Below are 22,481 nucleotides of genomic sequence, written 5' to 3' on the forward strand. Positions count from 1 at the left end.
TCGGTGAAAAGACGAAGCTTACTCTAAACTAGTGGCGGATCCAGGAATGAGGCACGAGGGCGCCCCCGAGAAAAATATTTTATTATTTTATACAATAATATTTATTTCAGAAAAAGCTTCGATTTGTTTCCGGAGAAATCTAATTTACAGGGTTTGTATGATAAGTAATGAGACCAGGTCTGGAAACATTGTTTTATTGATCTGATCTGTACAGGGACTTAAAAGCTTTCGAAGTACTCTCCTCTTGCGTCGATGCACTTCTGCAATCGATGTTTCCACGCTGCAAACGCCCCCTGGAAGTCAGCAGCCGGCATGTCCTTTAGAAATGTGGTCACGGCTGCTTGGATGGCTGTGACGTCTGCAAAACGGGTTCCTTTCAAGCGTGGCTTCAGCTTCGGGAAGAGGAAGAAGTCGGCCGGGCTCACATCTGGGCTGTAGGGTGGTTGTGGAAGGACTTCCACCCCAATCCGGGTCAAAAAGGAGGTCACTAAGAAGGCGGTGTGGGCAGGGGCATTGTCGTGATGCAACTTCCACCGGCTAGCGATCGCCGGTCTTTTCCGCTTGACGCTCCTGTGCAGTCTCTCAAGGACTTGTTTGTAGAAGGCGGCGTTGACGGCTTGTCCTTGGGGTACAAACTCCTTGTGGACCACCCCCACATTGTCAAAAAAAACAATCAACATTGTTTTCACCTTTGACTTCGACATTCTGGCCTTCTTGGGGCGCGGGGACGCAGGAGTGTGCCACTCCGCGCTTTGACGTTTCGTTTCAGGGTCGTACTGGAACACCCACGACTCGTCACCTGTTATGACGTCATCTTCAAAGTTAGGGTCACTGTTCATGAGGTTCAACAGTTCCTGACAACAATCAACACGTCGTTGCTTTTGTTCGTCAGTCAACACTCGCGGCACCAGTTTCGCACAGATTTTTCTCATTCCCAATTGTTCCGTCACAATCTTGTGCACTGTTGTGTGGTTCATATCGAGTTCATCAGCAATCAATCTCAACGATAATCGACGGTCTGAGTTCAGGAGATCCCTCACTTTTGCCACAGTTTCGTCCGTAGTCACTGTTGTCGGGCGTCCAGCCCTCTCCAGATCCTCAACGCTTTCCCGGCCGTTCCGGAACGCACTGTGCCAACGAAACACCTGGGCTTTGGATAGGGCTTCCTCTTTGTAGGCCTCCGTGATGAGAGAAAGCGTCTGAGTAGCCGTTTTCCCCAGGCGAACGCAAAATTTGATCGCATAACGCTGTTCGATGGAACCCTCCATGTTTGTTGATTTTCCGCCGTGACAAGAATGTTCACAAGGGCTTTGTCCAAGGCTTGTCCGCGCTCCACTAAGGCTCGGAGCCAACTGACGCGCGGTGCGTTGCTTTGCTCGGACCCCCCCCTACATCCTCCATCACCGACAAACCCGCTCCAGCGACACGCGCGCCGCGGCGCGGCGAGTCTCATTACTTATCATACAGACCTTGTATCTTTAGATTGATTATCTAATTTGTCATTGATAAAATTTAGCAAAGTGGGAAATATGATAAATTGATTCTCAAAATGTAGGCTACATTTAGCAGGGATATATATATATATATATATATATATATATATATATATATATATATATATATATATATATATATATATATATATATATATATATATATATATATATATGTATAAGATCCGTAATTTGTTTCAAAGATCTACACCAACTCACACAAGTCTTTGATCCGCAGCTTCTCAAAAATCTTCCTACATCTATATGGCCCATTAATGTCGATATTGAATGCATTAGTACACATAGATACACTATGAAGTCCAGGGGCGGACTGGCCCACCCTGCTACCCTGCAAATGCAGGGTGGGCCCCCAAACAGGTGGGTCCCCTCCACCAATTTTAAAAAGATGTGGCCCAGTTAAACCTACCAGCATCAAAAATATGGCAGGGTAACTCCCGCAAACTTGTGTTTTGCATAAAAAAAGACGTAAAGTTAAACTTTCATGAACAGACCTTATTCTTCTTCACGTTTATCGACTTGAAAAGGTTCCGTCTATGAGACAATAAGGCCCTAAAACATTGCGGGGTTTGTGATACAGCAGCTGTTAAAAACGAGCACTTTAAATACTACTTTTTTAAATATAAGAAACACAGTAGATTTCAGGCTGTTATTGGATTTGGATACCATTGCCTACTCCGGTCCGTTTACAAGCCGATGAATGGCGATGTTGTAATTGTTATTGTGGAAAGTGGAGGTGGAGCCGGAACACTTTTGAACTGCACTGTCCTCAGACCAAGTCTCGAAGAAAGAAATCTGATCACGCTTCGTTGTTTTTTTTTTTTTTTTTCAGTGCGGTAAAGCGAAAAGAAAATAGTCTCCACTATCAACGATTGTTTTATACAAACCTCAAACAATTACTATGAAGTTGCTGCCCTCGGCTCGTGTTTTATTTGTATATTACATCGAAGAGCAAATCCGCTAGCAGCAATTAAATTATTGGAACACCAGTTACGTGTCGTTTGTCGTGGAAGACAGATGTGGTTGTGTCAGTATGGATGGTAGGAGTGATTGTAAGATTACTGTAAAGAAAAAATATAAAAGTGGTGCTAAGAAGCGAGAACACAAACGAAGATGTGATTTACAAAAAGCTTCATCTGACCCAAAACAACGTAGGCTATTTGAATCTGTGAAGCCACAAGAAACAAATGAGCGTGATGTGACTCATTCGAGTACTGCAGGACAGTTGCCAGGTATTTTTTTTCTGTCTAAGGTGTTTATAAATTATAATGTATACACCACGTCTTTGGATGATTTCAGTCAATTGTAGCTTATCTTTTATGGCTATTTTTGCTTGAAATTAGACAACTTTAACAGGCGAACACGAAATTAACTGAACTGTTTGCTGCCGCGTAGTGCTTTCAAACGGGTCAGATCAGGCTTTCATGGGTCAGGGGTCAAGTCAAGCCTGTTTGAGACACGGGTCGGGTCAGGTCACCTACGCTAGGGTCAGGGCTGCTCTAGCCACGGGTCGGCTCGGGTCAACTTTCTTATGCGCCGTTTCGGCTAAATCCTTCTCGGGTTCAGAGGGTCGGGTCGAGTTGAACGTCGACCCGACCCGACTCATGACCCGAATAGGTTTTAGCCGAAATGACACATAAGAAAGTTGACCCGAGCCGACCCGTGACTAAAGCAGCCCTGACCCGACCTGTGACCCAAGGAGGTTCGACTCGAGCCCTGATCCGATGAAGCCTGACCTGATCCGTTTGAGAGCACTAGCTGCCGGCACTGGGCTCAGTAAGCGTTGGTGTAACTTCTTAAAGTGCTGAACACTTATGCTGTCAGTCAAATCAGTGTGTATATCGTGTAAATGTTAACTTTCCTTTAGTTATTTAAAGCTAATTTAAAATAAAAGTGTAGTAAAATGTAAAAATTATTTGTGATGTGAAAAGTAGGTATTCATATGAAAAGAGAAGTTGGGGCCAGCCGAGGAATGGGCGGATTACACTAGACGATAGACGATATCTAATCTTTCTGCGACATGAAAATATGATATTATGACTTACTTATGTCAAGGAAAATCTTGCGTTTCGAAATCTATCGCAAACTTACCTCCAATCGCATTCTTTGTTTTGCATTGAGGCCACAAAGTTACAGCTTTTTCAAGTTTCCAACACTGACGCCGACTCCAACTCTATCGTGTACCCAAGTATCATGTGAAAGAATTTTCTCGATTATGAAAGTGATCAAAAATCGGTTGCGTTCATCGCTTGGAAAATATTTGTTGGAAGACTCTATTCTTTTATACATAGAAAGCTCATATACGTTTGATTACGACAAAGTGATTGACGATCTTGTATCTAGCTCCAAAGAATTAGGTAGATATTTGAAATTGTGAGTGTAACTGGAGCATAATGAAGATATTAATATTAGGATACATTTCTGGCATTCATATTAATATTATATTAGGTTACAGTATGCAATTCAGTAGAAAATTTCAACCAATTTGATATTAGAACTGATTTATGAGGAAACAGGCCCGTAGCCAGCCCAAAAATGTAGGGGGGGCTTAGAAGTTAGGGGGGCCCGACCCAACCATATTATAGTTCATTTGCAAGCCTACAGTGAAAATTTTAGTCACCCAGTGAAATTTTAGGGGGGGGGGCCTAGCAAACCCTAGCCCCCCGTGGATACGGGCCTGTGAGGAAAGAAACTTACATTATTTCTGTCGGTGCTTTAATTATTTAGTGTTTCAAAGTTGACTTGAGATTAGTTTTTACTTATTGCACATGTATATATTTTGGGTTTTCTAAAACATGATATTCATTTGTTTAAATAAATGGTTTAAATTCATTACATAAAAAAATAATAGCACTATATAAATAACTGAAAGCACCAATTCCGGTATTGTGTGTGTTTACAATAAAAAGTGATAATGCCAATTACACACCGTATGAGTTACTATTAAAATATTCCTACTTCAGATTTTTTGTAATTAATGTTTTGCTTTTGTATGAACATATGGGATACTATTTATGGGTGCGAAGATTGACTTTTATATGTAATACATATGAAGAATGCGAAGTACATTTTTTACACTTTTATACAGTGGGCCCATTTCAGTTTAGCAGGGTGGGCCCTATGGTTGCCAGTCCGCCCCTGATGAAGTCAATAGAAGTTGAAAAAAAATATGAAAAAGTAACTATGTTGTATCAAAACATTTGTTACTACTGTATATGAGACTTTGATAACCGAAGTATATACAGAAATATTTCACTACTAGAATTACATACATTTTAAATTTCTTCTGAAACACTTTGAAATATTTTATAAGTTAGTTTTGATTTTATAAAGCATCATCGCCTATTCTATTATTAACATGTAAATATTTATAACACTTAAACTTATATTGAAATTAAATTAAAAACATATTAGAGTTTCAATTTACAGTGCAAACTCTGAAATCACACTAACATGAGGCTAAACATGCACTTACTACATCAGTATTTAGTATTAAATGTCACAACACAACAGTGAGCAAAGTAAATTGTTCCTTGTACATTTACATTGCTTACGACACTGGCAGGAGACAAGTTCTTGGCAATCACGAGAAATATCTGGAAGCGTCACCCATATTGGCTTGTGTCTATTATTTTCATTCCACTTGTAGGTTGTGGTAGCTGATATTGTGGCAGTAAACATTTATTCCATATTTGACATTGAAGTGCTGCTCGTTTACAAGGTTGTTTAAAAGCATCTTGTGTAGGAGAAATATTTTCAATTGCACGTTTCTCTTAGTGAATTCTTTCTTTTAGTGAATAACACTCGTCTGCGCTCATTGATACGCGTACTTGTAAGAGTAGGGCAGGGATCATACATAAAATAACAAACCTTTCTATTAAATGTAACACGATCCTCTAGAGATGTTCCGTTTATACGCAGCTGATCAAATGCAGTGCTGAGATCTCTGAAAGACATCCATGGATCCCAGGCTTTTCGTTTTTCAATGCCACAAAATCTTGATACTGTGTCATATTCTGTTAATGAGTGAAAAGCTAGCAGATTCATTTGTAAATCAGTGGCCAACTTGTTACAGAGTTCATGAATGGGAAGAAAGTGTTTATTTTTTCTTATACCATACTCAATCCGCAATTATGATATGTTCTGAATTTTTTCAAAAGTTGCAATGGATAAAACAATTACATGAGAGTCTATAGTTCTTATAATTCTTTTTGAGTGCCCATTGTCTGCAGTATGCTTTGTATGAAGAAGTACTAACGTATCAGCTTCTTCATGGGAGCAGGGCGCTATATCACTCACACTAATATCTTTTGGTACTGTTTTAACAAATTCATCATAGTTACACAAAAGTCGCTTTCCTTCAAAATCACATTTCACAAGTTTATCTGCCAACAGGTGAAAAAGCTTAGGAATTTGTTGAAACTTTTTGCAATGATTGTGAACATAGTTACCTTAACATGAGTATCATTTCAACTGCCACCGAATTATCGTGTATCATTTTTCAAACTATCCTTAAAATACCGATCCAACACAACATCAAATCTATCAACTTTGCTAAAAAGATAATCAATGTGCTCCTTTAAAACATAATCTGCAAAACATCTGGCAAATCCTAGTTTCAATATGTAAACCGTAGCTGGCCCATTGATTATGTATGCAGTAGCATCCAAGTCATTGTCTGTTCCTTCCATTGAATTGGAATAATCACATTCATCTAAGATACATTTCAATATATCTGATTTGTTGCCTGTCTTCCTAAGTATTCCGTTCTCAGAAATGGATGATGGGTAGGCTTGATTTTTGTGAGAGAAAAATGCAGTTACGTTACCTTTTCTGTTTTGACAGGCCACAAACATTCTGCAAAATAAACTTGAATCAGCCTGTAAACTTTTGATTTTGCTCTTTCCTTTTAATTTTCCTTTCTTTGCTATACCAAAAATGTCAATATTATTTCTAGGTATAATTTTCTTCATGAATTTCTTTCCGTTTTTACTGTCCACTCACTCATAAGCATTTTTGTACCCCTTACAGTAACTGCTTCGTCTTCATCAAAGGGATTTCTATTGGTCTCAAAAACTTCATTAATATTATTAAGGATTTTTTTTTTTTTTTTGTTGTTGAATGAAACTGTATCTTCATGGTGTTGATACTGTGAAGCGTTTACTCGAGTACTCAACCCGACTATATCCCCAAATTCTAATATAACTTGAGTTATATGAGGACCTGTCACCATCTACGGCAGTAAGACACTTTCATTATCAAGAATGTTAATAGCTCCAGTTGTTCCTTTTATAAATTTATTATTCTGCTCATGAAATTGGTCATCTGATATTCCTGAAAATTATAATCCTTTCCTAGAACTGGTAAAATGACCAGGTAGTAATTCATTGTGGACATGAGAATGTCTTACTGGAATTTCCTGTAATATATTCACGAAAACAGGTAAGTATCTGGAATGAATTGCATCTAAAGCAAAGGTCCAAGGAAACTAGTCTTTCCAAGTTTTGTCAAAAATTGTAAAATTAGAGGTAGGGATAATGAATACAAGTTGTAAGAGAAGTAATTCAAATTCCATAACCGTATTCCAATATTGAAACATCACCGAATCAGCAGCTCTTTCTTTCATCCAAGATTCAATGTCTTTTGTCGTATCTTCAGAAGTTGTACCACATTAATTCTGGTATGCTTTCTTTTACAAACAAAACAAGGCATAAAGGGTAACTTCATGAGCATATCTTGCTCTCTTAACATGACCTCCGGACATATATGACTCCGAAATACCAGGGCTTGCAATATTAGCTCTTATCAATACTTCAATCCAATCACTTTTATTCAGAAATTTTCTAAGACTTTTGAGTAAATTTCATGCAAAATAAGAATTCTTTGAACAGCTTTTCACATTCACTTCATTTTCATCTTAATGATCTCATGAGCTATTGTAATAGCTTATCATAATACTTATTAGCGATACTAGAGGTAGATAAGCCATTAACAAAATACCTTACATTTTCTGTTCATTTATTGTCGACCAGACTTTGACAGTGGAGCAAAGCCCTCCGGAAGTGTGAATGGAAAAAATACTGCACCGAACCATCTTAATACGTTCAATGCTGTCCACCAAGAATCGAACCTGGTACCCAAAGGTGCACGCTTTGCCAGCGGAGTCCGCATGATATCATTTACCGCAGTTTATTAAGAAAGGAATTAATTACATTCGGTAAGTCTTCCTTCATTCTGTTATGCAAGTTCCTTCCTCAATTTGAAATTATCTCCGACTGAAAGAATTCCAGTAAAGTTAGGCCTGGCTCTCCAACCTGAATAAACACAACCATTTTGCGCTATAGAAAAGTGAACCCATTACGTGCACACATACAAGTACATTGAACTTTGCTGTTCTGTACTTCGTTGCTACTTTTTTTTTTTTTTTTTTTTTTCTCCTGGACTCGATTCCTTCTTGTTTCGGATTTATTACTTTCCCGTTGGATTGGTTCATTGGTCTTCCCTACCGCTGATATCGGAACGAAAAAGGGGAGCAAACTACTTTAACGAATTCAGTCAAGGCTGTTTAGGTTTGCATTAAAAATATTTCTCATGAGTTTTAATGCATGAATAGCACATAAGTGTTTCATGTGTGCGGCATGTTCATGAAAATACTGCCAGCAAGGTGAGCCAGTCAAAATCGTTTCCAGAGAAAGCAAATGATGTATGTTCTGAATGCAGCTCCAGTAATGTACGTCAAGGAGTGAGCGTAATTAAACCGAGTACAGAATCGATTCCAGAGAAAGCGAGTACCAGAGAATCGAGTAGTTTAAGAAACTGAATAGAATCGATTCTCGTGCTCGATTCTTCCCATCTCTAGTTAATATCATTCGTACAATATTGAAACAAATACCGTTTATTTGTTATGGTACCCAACCAATAGAATCATCTGCTCTCTGTCACTGACTTTTGGTGAGTGTTGATAGATTATTTCATTAATTCTTATATTTTAGCAAAAAGCAAGTGCATAACTATGACCATACTCTAAATGTACGTACTGTCAAAGTTTTTAATGTGAATTTTCGTAGGGCATGCCGAGTTTTTAGTCTGAAAATCTGGAAACCATAATCATATTTGACTTGTAACGGCACATTGTATTCACTTCCATACAATTAAAACAACTTTAAGTCGATGTGTCACAAACTGCGTTTTCTGATTTTTGATCATCTGGTTGTTATGACTGATTTTATTTGTTGGTGAAATAGAAGTCTTTGTGTACTAAGGAATGATTATTATTGGAACAATGCTTTATATTCTTTAAAATAACATTTTTGCTACTGTTGAATGTTTTGTCAAGTCAGTTTATTTCTGAATGTTTGCAGCTTTTATGTTAGTCTCTTGTAAGAGCTCCTCCTGTATATATGGTCAGTGTATGAGTCTTTGATGCGGGAGACCATGGTTTGATTCGCGGTGGAAGCACATGTAGTTTGGATCCCACGTTAAGCAGCTGTAGATCTATGTCTCATATAGCTAGGGTTGTTAAGTCTTAGGTTTCTCCGTAAATTTCTATGGCACGTTTTACGTTATAGGTTTCTATTTTCCTGGTGAAACAATTTTTTTCCGTTTTTCTTATTAATTCAAAGAAATGATAGTCCTGAACAGTTTTAAATTGTTTGTTTTTATAAGTTAGTACATTTAAAAAAAAAATCAAGTCAATCCATTCTAAGTGATCAAGCATGTGCCGCTCAACCATCTCCAAAAAATCGAATTGTTTCATGAATGTTTATCCTATATCAGGGACTTCAAAACTACGATCATTGGATTGGATTAAGTTTCTTAAATATTGAAAACTAAAATTTGTACTGTTATTCCAGGTTGAATTCTAAAATATCAGGTGTAATAATGAATCGTTATTCAGTTTTGCAATTCAAACACTGTACTCTTGCAGAAGATTTCCTTCGTTTTTAGCACTTATCTATTAGCAGTGGCGTATTTAGGATTTTGTTGAAAATATCGAATCAAGTTGTGGTTGATCTGCGATTCTGAAACAGCGTTTGTTTGGAAGGCTCAAATATGCTAAAGGAAAGAAACTGAAGAGAATAGAGAGATAAATCAAGATGAGAGAGTCGTGAAAGACTTGATAAAGGAAATAGAAGGAAGTGGAAGAAATATTACATACGACAATTTCTTCACTAGTATACATCTTGCCAGGGATCTACATGAGAAAAAGCTAAAACTTGTCAGGACGATGCGAAAGAACAAATCAGAATTGCCTCCGAAGTTTGTGTCCTCGAAACAAAGAGAATGCAATTCCACTTTATTCGGCATTCAAGATGAACTTACGCTAGCTTCCTATTACCCCAAAAGAGATAAAGTAGTAAATATGCTAAATTCACTTTATGAACAGCTAAACGTAGATAACTCAAATGCAAAGAAAAAGCCAAAAGTTATAACTACATACAATGAGACAAAGTTTGGGGTCGACAAACTGGATCAAATGGTGCGCAATTATTCAGTGAAGAGAAAACTCGCCGATAGCCAATAATCATCTTTTATAACATGATCGACATCAGTGCATGAATGCGTTTATTATATACCAAACAGTGCATCCGAAAGAATTAGGAACAAAATCTGGGAGGAGAAGAAGATTTTTGGGAAGAGAGCTAAGTGATCACCTTATTGAGTAGGAAGCGGCTGGACGTCCAAATAAAGAAGAGACCCCAAGAAGCATTCCAAGATGTATATTTGTCTATTGAAACCCGATAGAAAAAGCAATACAGTGTGGCACAAATGTAAAAAAAAATGGGTAACGAACATTCAAACGTTCTGTGTAACAAATGTTAGTGGATGCTCACTTGTAACCAAGGCTTAGAAGCATATAGAATTCATCAATAAGAATATTAAAATTATTAAAAACAATTAATGCCATTTTATTTGAATTTTGACTTTAGAAAAAGCGCAAGGCAAACCGGGTCCAGTGAACCCGATCCATCAATAATGGCCAGTGAATACAACAGTCGTTGCACTGTTAATTAGAGGAACTGATTTTTCACTCACTGTTAACAGTGAACCCAACGATATAATTTAGAATTCAGAGAGAAAACGTAATAAATTTCTATTTTAGCTAATATCTAACTGGCGCCATTAAAGATTTGCGCAGGATACTTGGTTTGTATGATTTGAGTTTCCCTTTCCCTTTCAGCACCGAGGCTATATGAGACGACAGTTTACAGCTTAACGTAGGTTCCGAATCACATAATCTCCCACTGGAAATTGAAGTATACTTTTCCTTTTTTTTTGTTTTGTTTTGTTTCAATTCGTTTTATTGAAACTGCGCCAATTACCAAGCAAAATTATTCTATTATGTACTATGTGAAACTATACATGTTTCATGTGTAAATTCTGAATATGACATATATATATATTAATGCTGTCGAAATCGGTTTTTGAAAAAACCGAAAACCGGTTTTTGAAAAAAGTGAAATTTCATAAAACCGAAATGTCGGTTTTAAAAGCCGCATTTGCGGTTTCGGTTTTGAAAACCGCATTTGCGGTTTCGGTTTTGAAAACCGCTTTTGCGGTTTCGGTTTTGAAAACCGCATCTGCGGTTTCGGTTTTGAAAACCGATTTTCTCAAAAACCGAAAACTGCAGAAGTCACAAAAATTCGAGGGCACTATTATCAAGTAACGACGAGGAAACAGCAAAGAACCTTTCCCATCTTCGGCTCACAGTTGCCAGATGGAGGGAAATTTCCCCCGGCGTAGGGAAAAAATGCTCAAAATTTGCAGAGGTGAAAGAAGATATTTTTTCTTAAAATGTCTTAACGTGTAGGGAAATTCTTGTTTAGTATTCTTTTACAATTGGCAGAATAAAAAAAAAATAAGTTGCAGTTTCTCACAAAGAGGCACGGCTAACGTTATTGGGAAGTAAAAAGATATAGAATAAAATATGATCGGTGTTCCCTTCACGTATGAACTATTGCAGGTGTCTGGGACTTGCGATAAGAAACCAGTCAACACATGCAAAACCACAACATTCACATTTATCGGAGTGGCAACAAAATCAACAATAAAATTGTGTATTGCGATCTAAATTTTTTTCTTTTCTTTCTTTCTTTCTTTTTTCTTTTTTTTTTTTTTAAAGAAAGGGAGGTGGTGTTTTTTTGTTAACAAAAGAAAGAGTGGCAGTACTATTTAGAAACAAAGTGAAAGAGTAATGATAATATAAAAGATCTCAGTCTAAGTGGATGAGATTTCAAATTGGATTTCATGGGTTGCAAGTGTAGTGATCTTAAATAGGGATATACCTTATTTTCTATTTAGCTTAGTGTTGTCATATTACCCGATTTTTGCAGGTACCACCCGATTGTCAGGTTCTATATTCGTCCCTCGCTATCTTAATCACGAAAAACCACCCGCTTTTTGGGATTGGAGAAAAATCTAAGACGACTTAGTGAATAAAGTGTTGGTATATTCAACGCAAACCGCTACATCTTTGACAATCTTAATCGCGATTGAGTTAAATTTAGACTTGCGCTCAGGCTCAGGCTGTGAGCTATCTGAGCAGTGCGCGGGTGTAGGGCCATTCGGTAATAAGAGATCTGCTCTAATGCACAATAGTATTCTTTGTGTAATTCATGTGTTTTTAATGTAATGTATTGGAGGTTCTATACGAATGAATATTCTTTTGTAGATGTTGTGACAAACATACTTGAATTATTCATGCCTTCATAAGCTACAAGAATGCCGAACGACAATTTCAAGTGTAACTTTAACGACACTTATAGAAGCGAATTTACATATGTTAGCCAGGGCAGAACTCAGTTTGAAGCAAAATGTACACTCTGGAAAACTTAGTTTCGTTTGAAAAGTAGGCTGCAGGGAAGCAAAGTGGACCCCACCTGATTTTTATATATATTTTGTAAACTAGATCACGAGGAACACGAATCTGGAGTTTTGACATTCCGACTTCCGGAGCTCGATATATTAAAACTAAGTTTAATATAGATATATTCTCTATACGAAACATACGATGTCCTGTGAGATATATAAAGGTAACCAAGAAAGTTCTGTCGCTTTTTGTGGAGGTCTGTGTTCAATTGATCCTTACACCGTGAGTTGAATGAGAATGGAGAAAAGGCGAAGGTCAGATGTCGGTGTGGGTATATCCAACATTCTACCTGCTTGTGGCAGTTCAGTTACAACATGAACTTGTGTAAGGACATAGTGAATATGGAACCTCCACAGAGCGTCATAAGGGCGTGTATGCTGTACGAGTTCAAACTTGGATCAAACGCCACTGCAGTGGGGCGGAAGATATCTCAGGCCTTTCGTTAGGGTGTCGTGATTACGCAGACAGTGCAAGGGTGGTTTAGAAAGTTTAAGGACGGTGACAAAACACTCACGAAAGACGCACCACGTGCCGGAAGACCAACGCATGTACAAAATGAAGATCTTCAGGTAGCAATTGAGGCGAACAGTGGAGAGACCTGTGAGTAACTGGGGCTAACATTCAATGTGAGTGGAGAAACCATCCGGCAGCACCTCCATCAACTTGGGAAACACTACAATTTGAGTCTATTGGTCCCACATGAATTAACTCCGGGCCAGAAGACTACGCGTGCAGACACCTGTGTTTCTGTGCTGTCTCGTCTGAGGAAGAAACCATTTCTGGACAGGATGTTGACATGTGATGAGAAGCTCCATGGCGTCGTCATCATTGGTTAAAATCCCATGAAGTGGTTCCAAAACAGCTGAAACCAGTAATGCAGCAGAAAGTCCTGCTGTGTGTTTGGTGGACTGCTCGCGACATCGTGCATCGGGAACTGCTACCGGCTGGTCAGAGCAGAACATTAATGCAACTGTCTACTGTCAGCAGTTGAGCCGTGTTCAAGAAAAACTCATAACCCTGGAGCCAGCACTTCTCAATCGCTAAGGGGTTCTCCCGTTACGGGACAACGCTAAGCCCCACATGATTAGAATGACCCGGGACACCATCCTACGCCTTAAATGGGAAACACTATTGCAACCGCCATACTCCCTGGACAATGCACCGTCCGATTATCCCTGAACCATTTCTTGGACACTCACATTAGAGAACTAAAGTTCAACTCCGTAGAAAAGGTGCAAAATGCACTTGATACCTTCTTTGCTTCACGGCAAACCAAGTTCTACCGCGAAGGAATCCATGCCCATCCCGAACGTTTTCAGAAGGTCGTTGATACTGATGGGTACTATTTTTGATCTTCCAGGTACGTCTTAGACAGGGGTGTAGCCACGGGGGGCCCATCGGGGCCAGGCTCCCCAAATGATTTCCTGGTCCCCCTAATGACAAGATGTTAAAACATCATCGTGAGATTACTTCGCTTCAGTCATTTAAAAATAACAATGTTTACATATAATTAATAATTTACGGTAAAATAGTATGGAAAACTAGTATTTTACCATACCGATCACAAAATAGTATGGTATTTCTTCCTTATAGCGATCCGAAAATAGTATGGTATACTTTTTGTGACAGTAGATTACACAATTTACGGCGATTTGTATTTGACAGTTTGAAGACAAACGTTTTGACAAGGTATTATAAATTCTATGAAATGAAATGAAATCTGAGTTTAACGTCCCACGCCTATGCCGGTTAGGTCAAAGGAGACGGTGATTATGAGAAATGAATGAAATGGTGGAATGAAGAAAGTGGGAGGAAACGGAACCCCGAGAAAACCCATGAGCACGGTTGTTTGTCCACCACAAAGTCCACACGGCGCGAGCTGGGATCGAACCAGGGACCCCAAGCACCGGAGGTGAACGCTCTACCACTGAGCCACCACGCCCCCACTATAAATTTTATCATAAAACAATGGTACTATACTAAATCGTAAGTACATTATATTATTTATATGCTGTAATTAGTGTTTCAAGAAAACTTTTTATCAGATGGAAAATTTGGTGAAAAGCAACGTTTTTATTCAGTTTTTCAGTTTGGATTTCATTCGCTTTTTAAAATGCTATTTCGTGTAAAACAGGAAGTGAGATATAGCTGTTAATAAAATAATTATGTCTTTTTAGTCACGAATAATAAATAAACATTTTTTCAGAAAATCTTAAAATAAATTAAGTGCAATTTCAAAGAAAATCAGTCCTATATATAAAAGTAACCAAGAAAGTTCTGTCGCTTTTTGCGTAGGTCTGCGACAGTTGGCCCTCACTGGCGGCCGGGTTTCGTCGAGTCGAAACATATATCTCGCGTCGGGGTGTTGAAGTACCACCGCGTAGCAGCGACCAGCGAGAACTTCGTCTTGGTCCGCACTTCTTAGATTCTTCGCGGAGAATCGTGAAGGGACCAACACGAACTGTCGCCAGTCATGTGCATGCGGTTATTATTATATATTATTTTTTGCTGACGAATTGTTTCTAAAGTGAGCTCCGAGGGTCAAGAATAACCTCTGCCTCAACATCATGACGTGAAAAATCTTGAGATAAGTGCGATAATTGTATGAATTTAGATTACAACTGTCGTCGATCATTAGAAAGTGAGTATGCGAGAACTATGAAATAAAGTAAATAGACACGGGTCACTTTGTTACAAAATTACATGGCGAACACATTTTATCTAATTCCAAACAGTTATCGTCGAATATACACGGTTAAAGGAGCACTGTGATTGACCAAATTAAAAAGATCTTAACGATTTATCCCTTTACAAGCGACGTTTCCTTCATCGCCATCGTAGCGAAGTAGGAAGAACACTTGCCTAGTAATCATAAGGTTGGTGGTTTGAGTCCCCTTCGGGGTAATTTTTTGGTACTTTTTAAAAGTGTTTTTTAGACTCACCTTAATGTAACTAAATCACACATATAGCCGATTTAACATTTTGGGGGAGTAATTTTGTGGTTCATTGGCGTTTTGTCGCATCTCTGCCGCTGGTGGAATAATTTTCAAAACGGTAGAGGGGCCACCGGGGATCGTCGCTGCGGCACCGCCAATGTTTAGCGTGATGTCGCTAATTGCCCATTTGTGGTCCACCGACGCTTACGGCATGGGAACAATTCAGTGTGAGTGGCGAAACCATTCAGCAGCACTTTCAACTGAGGAAACACTAGAAGTTGAGTCGATGGGTCCCACATAACTTGATTCCGGGTCAAAAGGCAACGCAAGCAGACACCTGTGTTTCTTTGCTGTCTCGTCTGAGGAAGGAGCCATTTCTGGACAAGGTGTTGTCATGTGATGAGAAATGGGTCCTGTACGAAGTTCCACGGCGCTGTCACAATTGGTTAGCATCCCATGAACGGTTCCAAGACAGCCGGGACCAGTACTACACCATAAGAAAGTCCTCCTGTGTGTTGATGAACTGCTCGTGGCATCGTGCATCGGGAACTGCTACCAGCTGGTCATCGCATCAATCCAACCGTGTACTGTCAGCAGTTGAGCCGTGTTCAAGAGAAACTCAAAACTCCCAAAGGGGTCCTTATGTTACAGGACAACGCTAAGCCCCTCGTGGCTAGGATGACCCGGGACACCATTTTACGCCTTGGATAGAAAACACTATTGCATCCGCCATACTCCCTGGACATTGCACCGTCCGATTATCATCTGTTCCCTTCCTTGGACAATCACTTTAAAGGATGCCAGCTCAAATCCCAGGTAGAGGTGCAAAATGCACTTGATAGCTTCTTCACTTCACGGAACACCAACCTCTACCGCGATGGAATAAATGGCCTTCCAGAACGTTTGCAGAAGGTTGTCGATCTATTCTTGATCTTCCAGATACGTGTTAGGTGACATATGAATGTCCGGAGGTGGTGAGTGAGAAAACGATAGAACTTTCTTGTTTACCTACATAGATCGGTTCTGTGTATTGAAATAGTTATGCACAAAGGTATAATGTTTGGTCGGGGGCAGTAGTTCTTGGTTAAACATAATACAAACTATCTGTAATATAATTTATGAAATTATTATTATTATTATCATTATTATTATTATTATTATTAATAATAATAATAATAATAATAATAATAATAATAATAATAATAATAATAATAATAATAATAATAAGCTAAAACAGTGTTTTTAGTTTTCCGGAAGGAAACCAAAATTTTCCAGTTTTTTTTCAAGCTTCAAAAACACTAGCTGTAACACATTTTTTTTAGATTGTAGCTGCCCCCCTTCAAAAACGACGGGCCCCTCCTACAGAAACCTGCTGGCTACACCCCTGGTCTTAGGTGACATATCGATGTTCTAAGGTGATAGGTCAAAAAGCGACAGAACTTTCTTCGTTAATTTTATACATACTATGTAAAACTACTGTATAAGTTCTAGTATCTCGAGTTCGGGAAGTCGGAATGTCAAAATTCCTTAAGATTCGTGTTCCTCGTGCTCTACTTTACAAAATATATAAAAATCAGGTGGGGTCCAGTTTGCTTCCCTGCAACCGAAAAGTACCTTGGAAGTGTCATCAAAGAAGTAACTAAAAAAAAGAAGTGCAAATGATCCCAGGTCAGTATTTGTAACACACAAGTTCACATCAGTACTTACGGAGTTCTAAACCGTAAGAAAGTGGAGGAAACGGGAGCAAATAAAAAAAAGTTGAAACACAGACATAAATCAATACACTTGTCTCGATCGATAGATGCTTTCACAATTGTTAAAAGGTGTAATTAAAAACATTGGTTTCGGTTTTGAAAAACGCATTTGCGGTTTCGGTTTTGAAAACCGCTTTTGCGGTTTCGATTTTGAAAACCGCTTTTGCGGTTTCGATTTTGAAAACCGCTTTTGCGGTTTCGGTTTCGAAAACCGCTTTTGCGGTTTCGGTTTTGAAAACCGTATTTGCGGTTTTCGGTTTTCAGAAAACCGGTTTTCTCAAAAACCGAAAACCGCAAATGTCACAAAAATTCAACAGCACTAATATATATATATATATATATATATATATACAGGGTGTTAATGAACTATACCGACAAACTGTAAGAGGTGATTAATCACATCAATATGAGAGAAAAAGTTCATTATGGATCTATGGCGAAAAGTGCATAATTTGAGAGCTAGAGCTGTCCAAAACCGAAAAAAAAATTCGATAGGCGCTATTTCGATTTCCAGAAACTGTGGATTATGATTCTTATCAGGAAGCCACGCGTACACAATACAATAGTGCATATGTCATCAATTGTCAATAGGCGTAGAGGGTATTCCTTACAGGGTGTAATTCTCAATTACGCTCTCAATAGAATTTTCAGATATACCCTGATTTCAAGAAGGGTCCAAAATAGGCAGGAGGTAAACCTTGGTAACAATGGAAGTGTTAGGAACCGGAAGCTCCATGTTTCTTTGTGTTCGGAATAACGTGTGATGATATGTATTTCGTCACGGTATATTTCACGATTTCTCCAATTATAAGCGTGAAAGAAAACATCGCACCTAGCGTTTTCCCAAGTACAAGAAATTGTGCTGCTGAAAATCCTTAATAATTCCGACATTGCGCCAAAAGATACCGTGTTCACTACTATCAAGGCTTATCATTTGCCTACTTTGGACCAATCATAAAGTCAGAGCATATCTCAAAATTCGGTTGATAATATGTCTGGGAATTTCACTCTGCAGAGAATACTCTGTACACCCATTGAACGCTAATGAAAGATACATTTTTGGATTGCGTATGAGTCGTGACTTCCTTTATGCTGAGAAGGACCACCATCCACAGTGTCTCGAATTCCAAATAGGGCCTCTTGAAATTTGGCTTTTTCGCAATTTTGGACAGCCCAAGATCTGAAACTGTGCACTTTTCGCCATAGGTCCATATGCACTTTTTCTCTTATTTTGATGTGAGGAATCACCTCTTAAGGTTTGTTGGTATAGATCATTAACACCCTGTATATTTATCTCTCTCTCTCTCTCTCTCTCTCTCTCTCTCTTCTTTCTCTCTCTCTCTCTCTATATATATATATATATATAAAATTTCCTTTTATTTTCCTGAGAAACCTGGCAACCCTCTATGTAGCTTTGTGCTGAAGGTACACTGAACTTTAAATCGGTCAACCAATTAATTAAGATCAAATACTTGAAATCATGTGTACTCTCAAGTATTTAGCTGTCGTTTTTATACGACGTGTGTTTCATCCACAAGTGTTAATGTTAGCCATAAAAAAATGAACAAGTTTCAAAAGACAAACTTACGTACTAATTTGAACTTTGCCTATACGTTAGCTTTCACAACATTGCTGACCAACTCTGTCAGACATTTGTATTCCTACACATTTTTAGAGTTATTTTCAACTTTTCTTTTTTCAATAAACCTGACGTGTTCGCCTTTTAATCTTCTTTCTCTTAATTTTTAATCACACAAACAAACTATTTGCTGACAGTGAGCAAAACAATATAATCACATTTTAAAAACTACACACGTGTTAGTTGGCGAAACTGTACACGTATGTAGTTTTTAAATGTGAATGTATTGTTTTGCTCAGCAAATAGTTTGTTTGTGTTTAAGTATATACCAAGCAAAGCTTCTTAATTTTATTTTTATTTTGCTTCTCGGTACGTATGATAAAAATATTTACTCAGATAACAATACAGAATATATATATATATATATATATATATATATATATATATATATATATATATATATATATATATATATATATATATATATATATATATATATATATATATATATATATAATTTAAAAATTTACATTTTACATAAAATGAGAAATAATGAAGACAGAGTGAAATGGACCAGTCTTTTATTTATCTGGTTTTATAAGAACAAACATACAATATGCATGCTTGTGTCATATTCATATAGATGGGATGTTTTTGTTCTTCTGAAGTTAATGTGTAACGACACAGTTACAATTACAAATTTAAATAATATACATTTGTTTCTAATTTCATAATTTTGAATCAAGAAACCTTGATTGACTTCAAGAAGTCTCTAATAATGTATTATTGGGATGAACTCAATATTTTAAGAAAGAAAGATGTTTAGGCAGCAACTACTACTGGAGCTGGAGCAGCTGGAGCCTGAGGCAAGTTGGTGGCAGCTACTCTGAAGCCGTTGACGGGATCGGAGACGTAGCTGGACAAGGCCGTTGCCATCAATGTAAGAGTAAGATCCACGGGTGATTCCATCAGCAGTTCTGACTTCCTGCTTGGCAGATGGACCACCGGAGTATCCGTAGCTGTATTGACCCAATTCATCCTGAGCTTGGTATTGGTTGGTGTTGACGGCTGGAGCAACAATGGCAGCAGGAGCAGCAGCAACGGCAGCAACACGGGCTGGAGCAACAGCAGCAACTGGAGCAGCAACAAGTGGGGCAGCAGCAGTCAATGGAGCTGGAGCACTCACAGAGTAGGCGAATCGGGCGTTAGGAGCACGAACAGCAACAGCTGGAGCAGCTACAACGGCAGCAGGAGCAGCAGCAACGGCAGCGACTGGAGCAGCTGGAGCAACGGCGACAGCAGCAGGAGCAGCAGTCAATGGAGCTGGAGCGCTAACAGAGTAAGCAAATCGAGCATTTGGAGCGCGGACAGCGATGGCAGCTGGAGCAGCTACAACAGCGGCAAGATCTCTCCTCTTGCGACCAGAACGGGCCTGGGCTTCAGCAACAGCTTGGAGGTGGGCAGCTCTGGCGGCGACTACTTCAGGTGTGTCCTGGACAGGAAGAGGGGCACCAGCAACAACAGCGGGAGCGGCAGCGACAGCGACTGGGGCAGCAGCAAGTCCTACTGGAGCAGGAGCAGCTGGAGCCAGAGGCAAGTTAGTGGCGGCAACTCTGAAGCCGTTGACTGGATCAGCAACATAGTTGGCACTCTGGACGAGACCATTGCCGTCGATGTAAGAATAAGCACCACGGGTGATTCCATCAGCAGTTCTTACCTCTTGCTTAGCAGATGGACCTCCAGCATATCCGTAGCTGTATTGTCCCAGTTCATCCTGAGCGTGGTATTGGGTAGCTTGGACGGCTGGAGCAAGGACAGCTGGAGCTTGCACACTGTAAGCAACAGCGGGTTGGGCGATGGAGATTAAACCTGGCTCTGCAACAGTGGCTGCTACAAGAGCACAGAGAACGACCTGCACGAAGCGAAAAGAGAATATATATATTAACTCGAATGCACTTAACATAGAGAACAATCTTAGAAACAAATATATTATCTATGAGGAATACATATTATGACATAAATAGATAAGGAATGCAGAGGAGAGAAAGTGAGCTAACCTTTAGATAATATATATTATTTTTAATGTTTATTATGTAGTACATTATGGTGTGTAGAACATTTTCCAATAAATAAGGGATTTCGTAGAAACTTGATTTTTAAATCAGGTAGGTGAAAGTAATAAAAAATATTATGTTATTGGGTGGGATAGTTTTAATGTTTTTAATATCTCTTTTTTTGTATTCTAAATTTTACAGTGGCGGCTCTTGAAGGAAGTCATATCGGTAAAAGTTTAAATTGTACGGTATTGCTACAACCTAAATTAAGAAAACTCTATTCAGCTTTAGAATGCAGTATAGAAGAGTTAGTTCATTAGAAAAACTTTCTTTCGTTAGCTTGTAGCGATATATATATATATATATATATATATATATATATATATATATATATATATATATATATATATATATATATATATATATATATATCTTTGATTTACCTCAAGAGTCAGCACTGCTGAAAATAAATAAATAAATATTCTATAGGAAGACAATTCACAAGAGAAGGACTCCCAAGGCCGTAACTACTAGTGGTGAGATATTAGGAGTTCGAAAATTACCTTTGCCCGAAATTCTAATAAAACACATTTTAAATCATTTTCGACCCTCTTTCATAAAATTATTTTTGTTGCACTTGCCATTCTTTTCGCCTTTCTTCTTTCGGGTACGTCCTAGAAGCTAACTACAAGGTTTTTCTGCAAAATAACACTTTGTTATACGCTGCGTTGAATTGCTCTGAAACCATAGCACGAGATTATTATTATTATTATTATTATTATTATTATTATTATTATTATTATTATTATTATTATTATTATTATTATTATTATTATTAGTTGTAGTAGTAGTAGTATTGATCGTTATTTAAATATCAACAAGAACTATTGTAATCTCATACGTATTCCTCGGTGATGTCAAAAAAATATCATGCCTTGTTAACTTGAACATGAATTACAGTACTATAAAAACAAGTATGGCATAAATACTGTTATGGATGATTTTTTTAAAATATAATTTTCAATCGTTTTCAATATACTAGGTACAGTAGTTTTAAATTGAAAATTTCCAGATTAGGAAAAATTACTATCTGTAAATAGGTTTTAATTTCATCAGATAAGTATATGGGGTTCGCGGTGGCTCAGTAGTAGAGCGTTCACTTGTGGTGCATGGGGTCCTTGATTCGATCCCAGCTCGCGCCAAGTTAACTTCCGGTGAACAAACAATGTGTGCGTGGGTTCTCCCGTTTTCTCCTACTTTCTTTATTCCACAATTTCCTTCATTTCTCATCATCGCCGTCTCCTTTAGCCTAGCCGGCATAATTGTGGTACGTAAAACTTAAAGATTTCATTTCATTTCATTTTATCATGGTACGTAGTATACATCTGAATGCAAGAACTTTCTTTGACGCAATTTCTTCTCTAGAAATATGAGGTCTTGCTTTTGCAGTTTATGATGTGGAAGTTTTCTGCACTGAACAGAAGTACGAGCTTCCTTTAAGCTCTTATTTTATTGTCTTTTTCGCTTACAACTTTAACCTTGAACGTTTGCAAATTCAGTGGATTCTTGTAATGAAGAAGACTAAGTGAGATCTGAGATCTGTACTGATTTGTTTTTTAGTGTAGTTTTATACGTGTTATATATAGTATACCTACTATGTGACGTAGAAGTTGTTTTAATTTTTAATTCTTTTATAAAATATGAGGAGTCGTCTTTTATTCAGAAATATAAGGTATATGTTTATTGCTCCGTTTAGTAATGTCAATTACAGCCTTCA

At 38.2% G+C, this 22,481-nt stretch overlaps 1 protein-coding gene across 1 annotated transcript in view; it reads right to left on the reverse strand.

Moving 5' to 3' along the window:
• Positions 1–19,214: 19,214 nt before the first annotated feature.
• The window catches only part of LOC145666812 (uncharacterized), a 9,336-nt gene continuing 6,069 nt past the window's right edge, over positions 19,215–22,481 (reverse strand). The window contains 2 exon segments of the mRNA XM_081734376.1: positions 19,215–19,566; positions 19,568–20,562. Of these exon segments, the coding sequence (XP_081590502.1) occupies positions 19,473–19,566; positions 19,568–20,562 (1,089 nt within the window). The 3' untranslated portion in view covers positions 19,215–19,472.

This window comes from Thermobia domestica, chromosome 12 (assembly GCF_964235325.1).
Source record: "Thermobia domestica chromosome 12, izTheDome1.hap1.1, whole genome shotgun sequence".
Lineage (NCBI taxonomy): Eukaryota > Metazoa > Arthropoda > Insecta > Zygentoma > Lepismatidae > Thermobia > Thermobia domestica.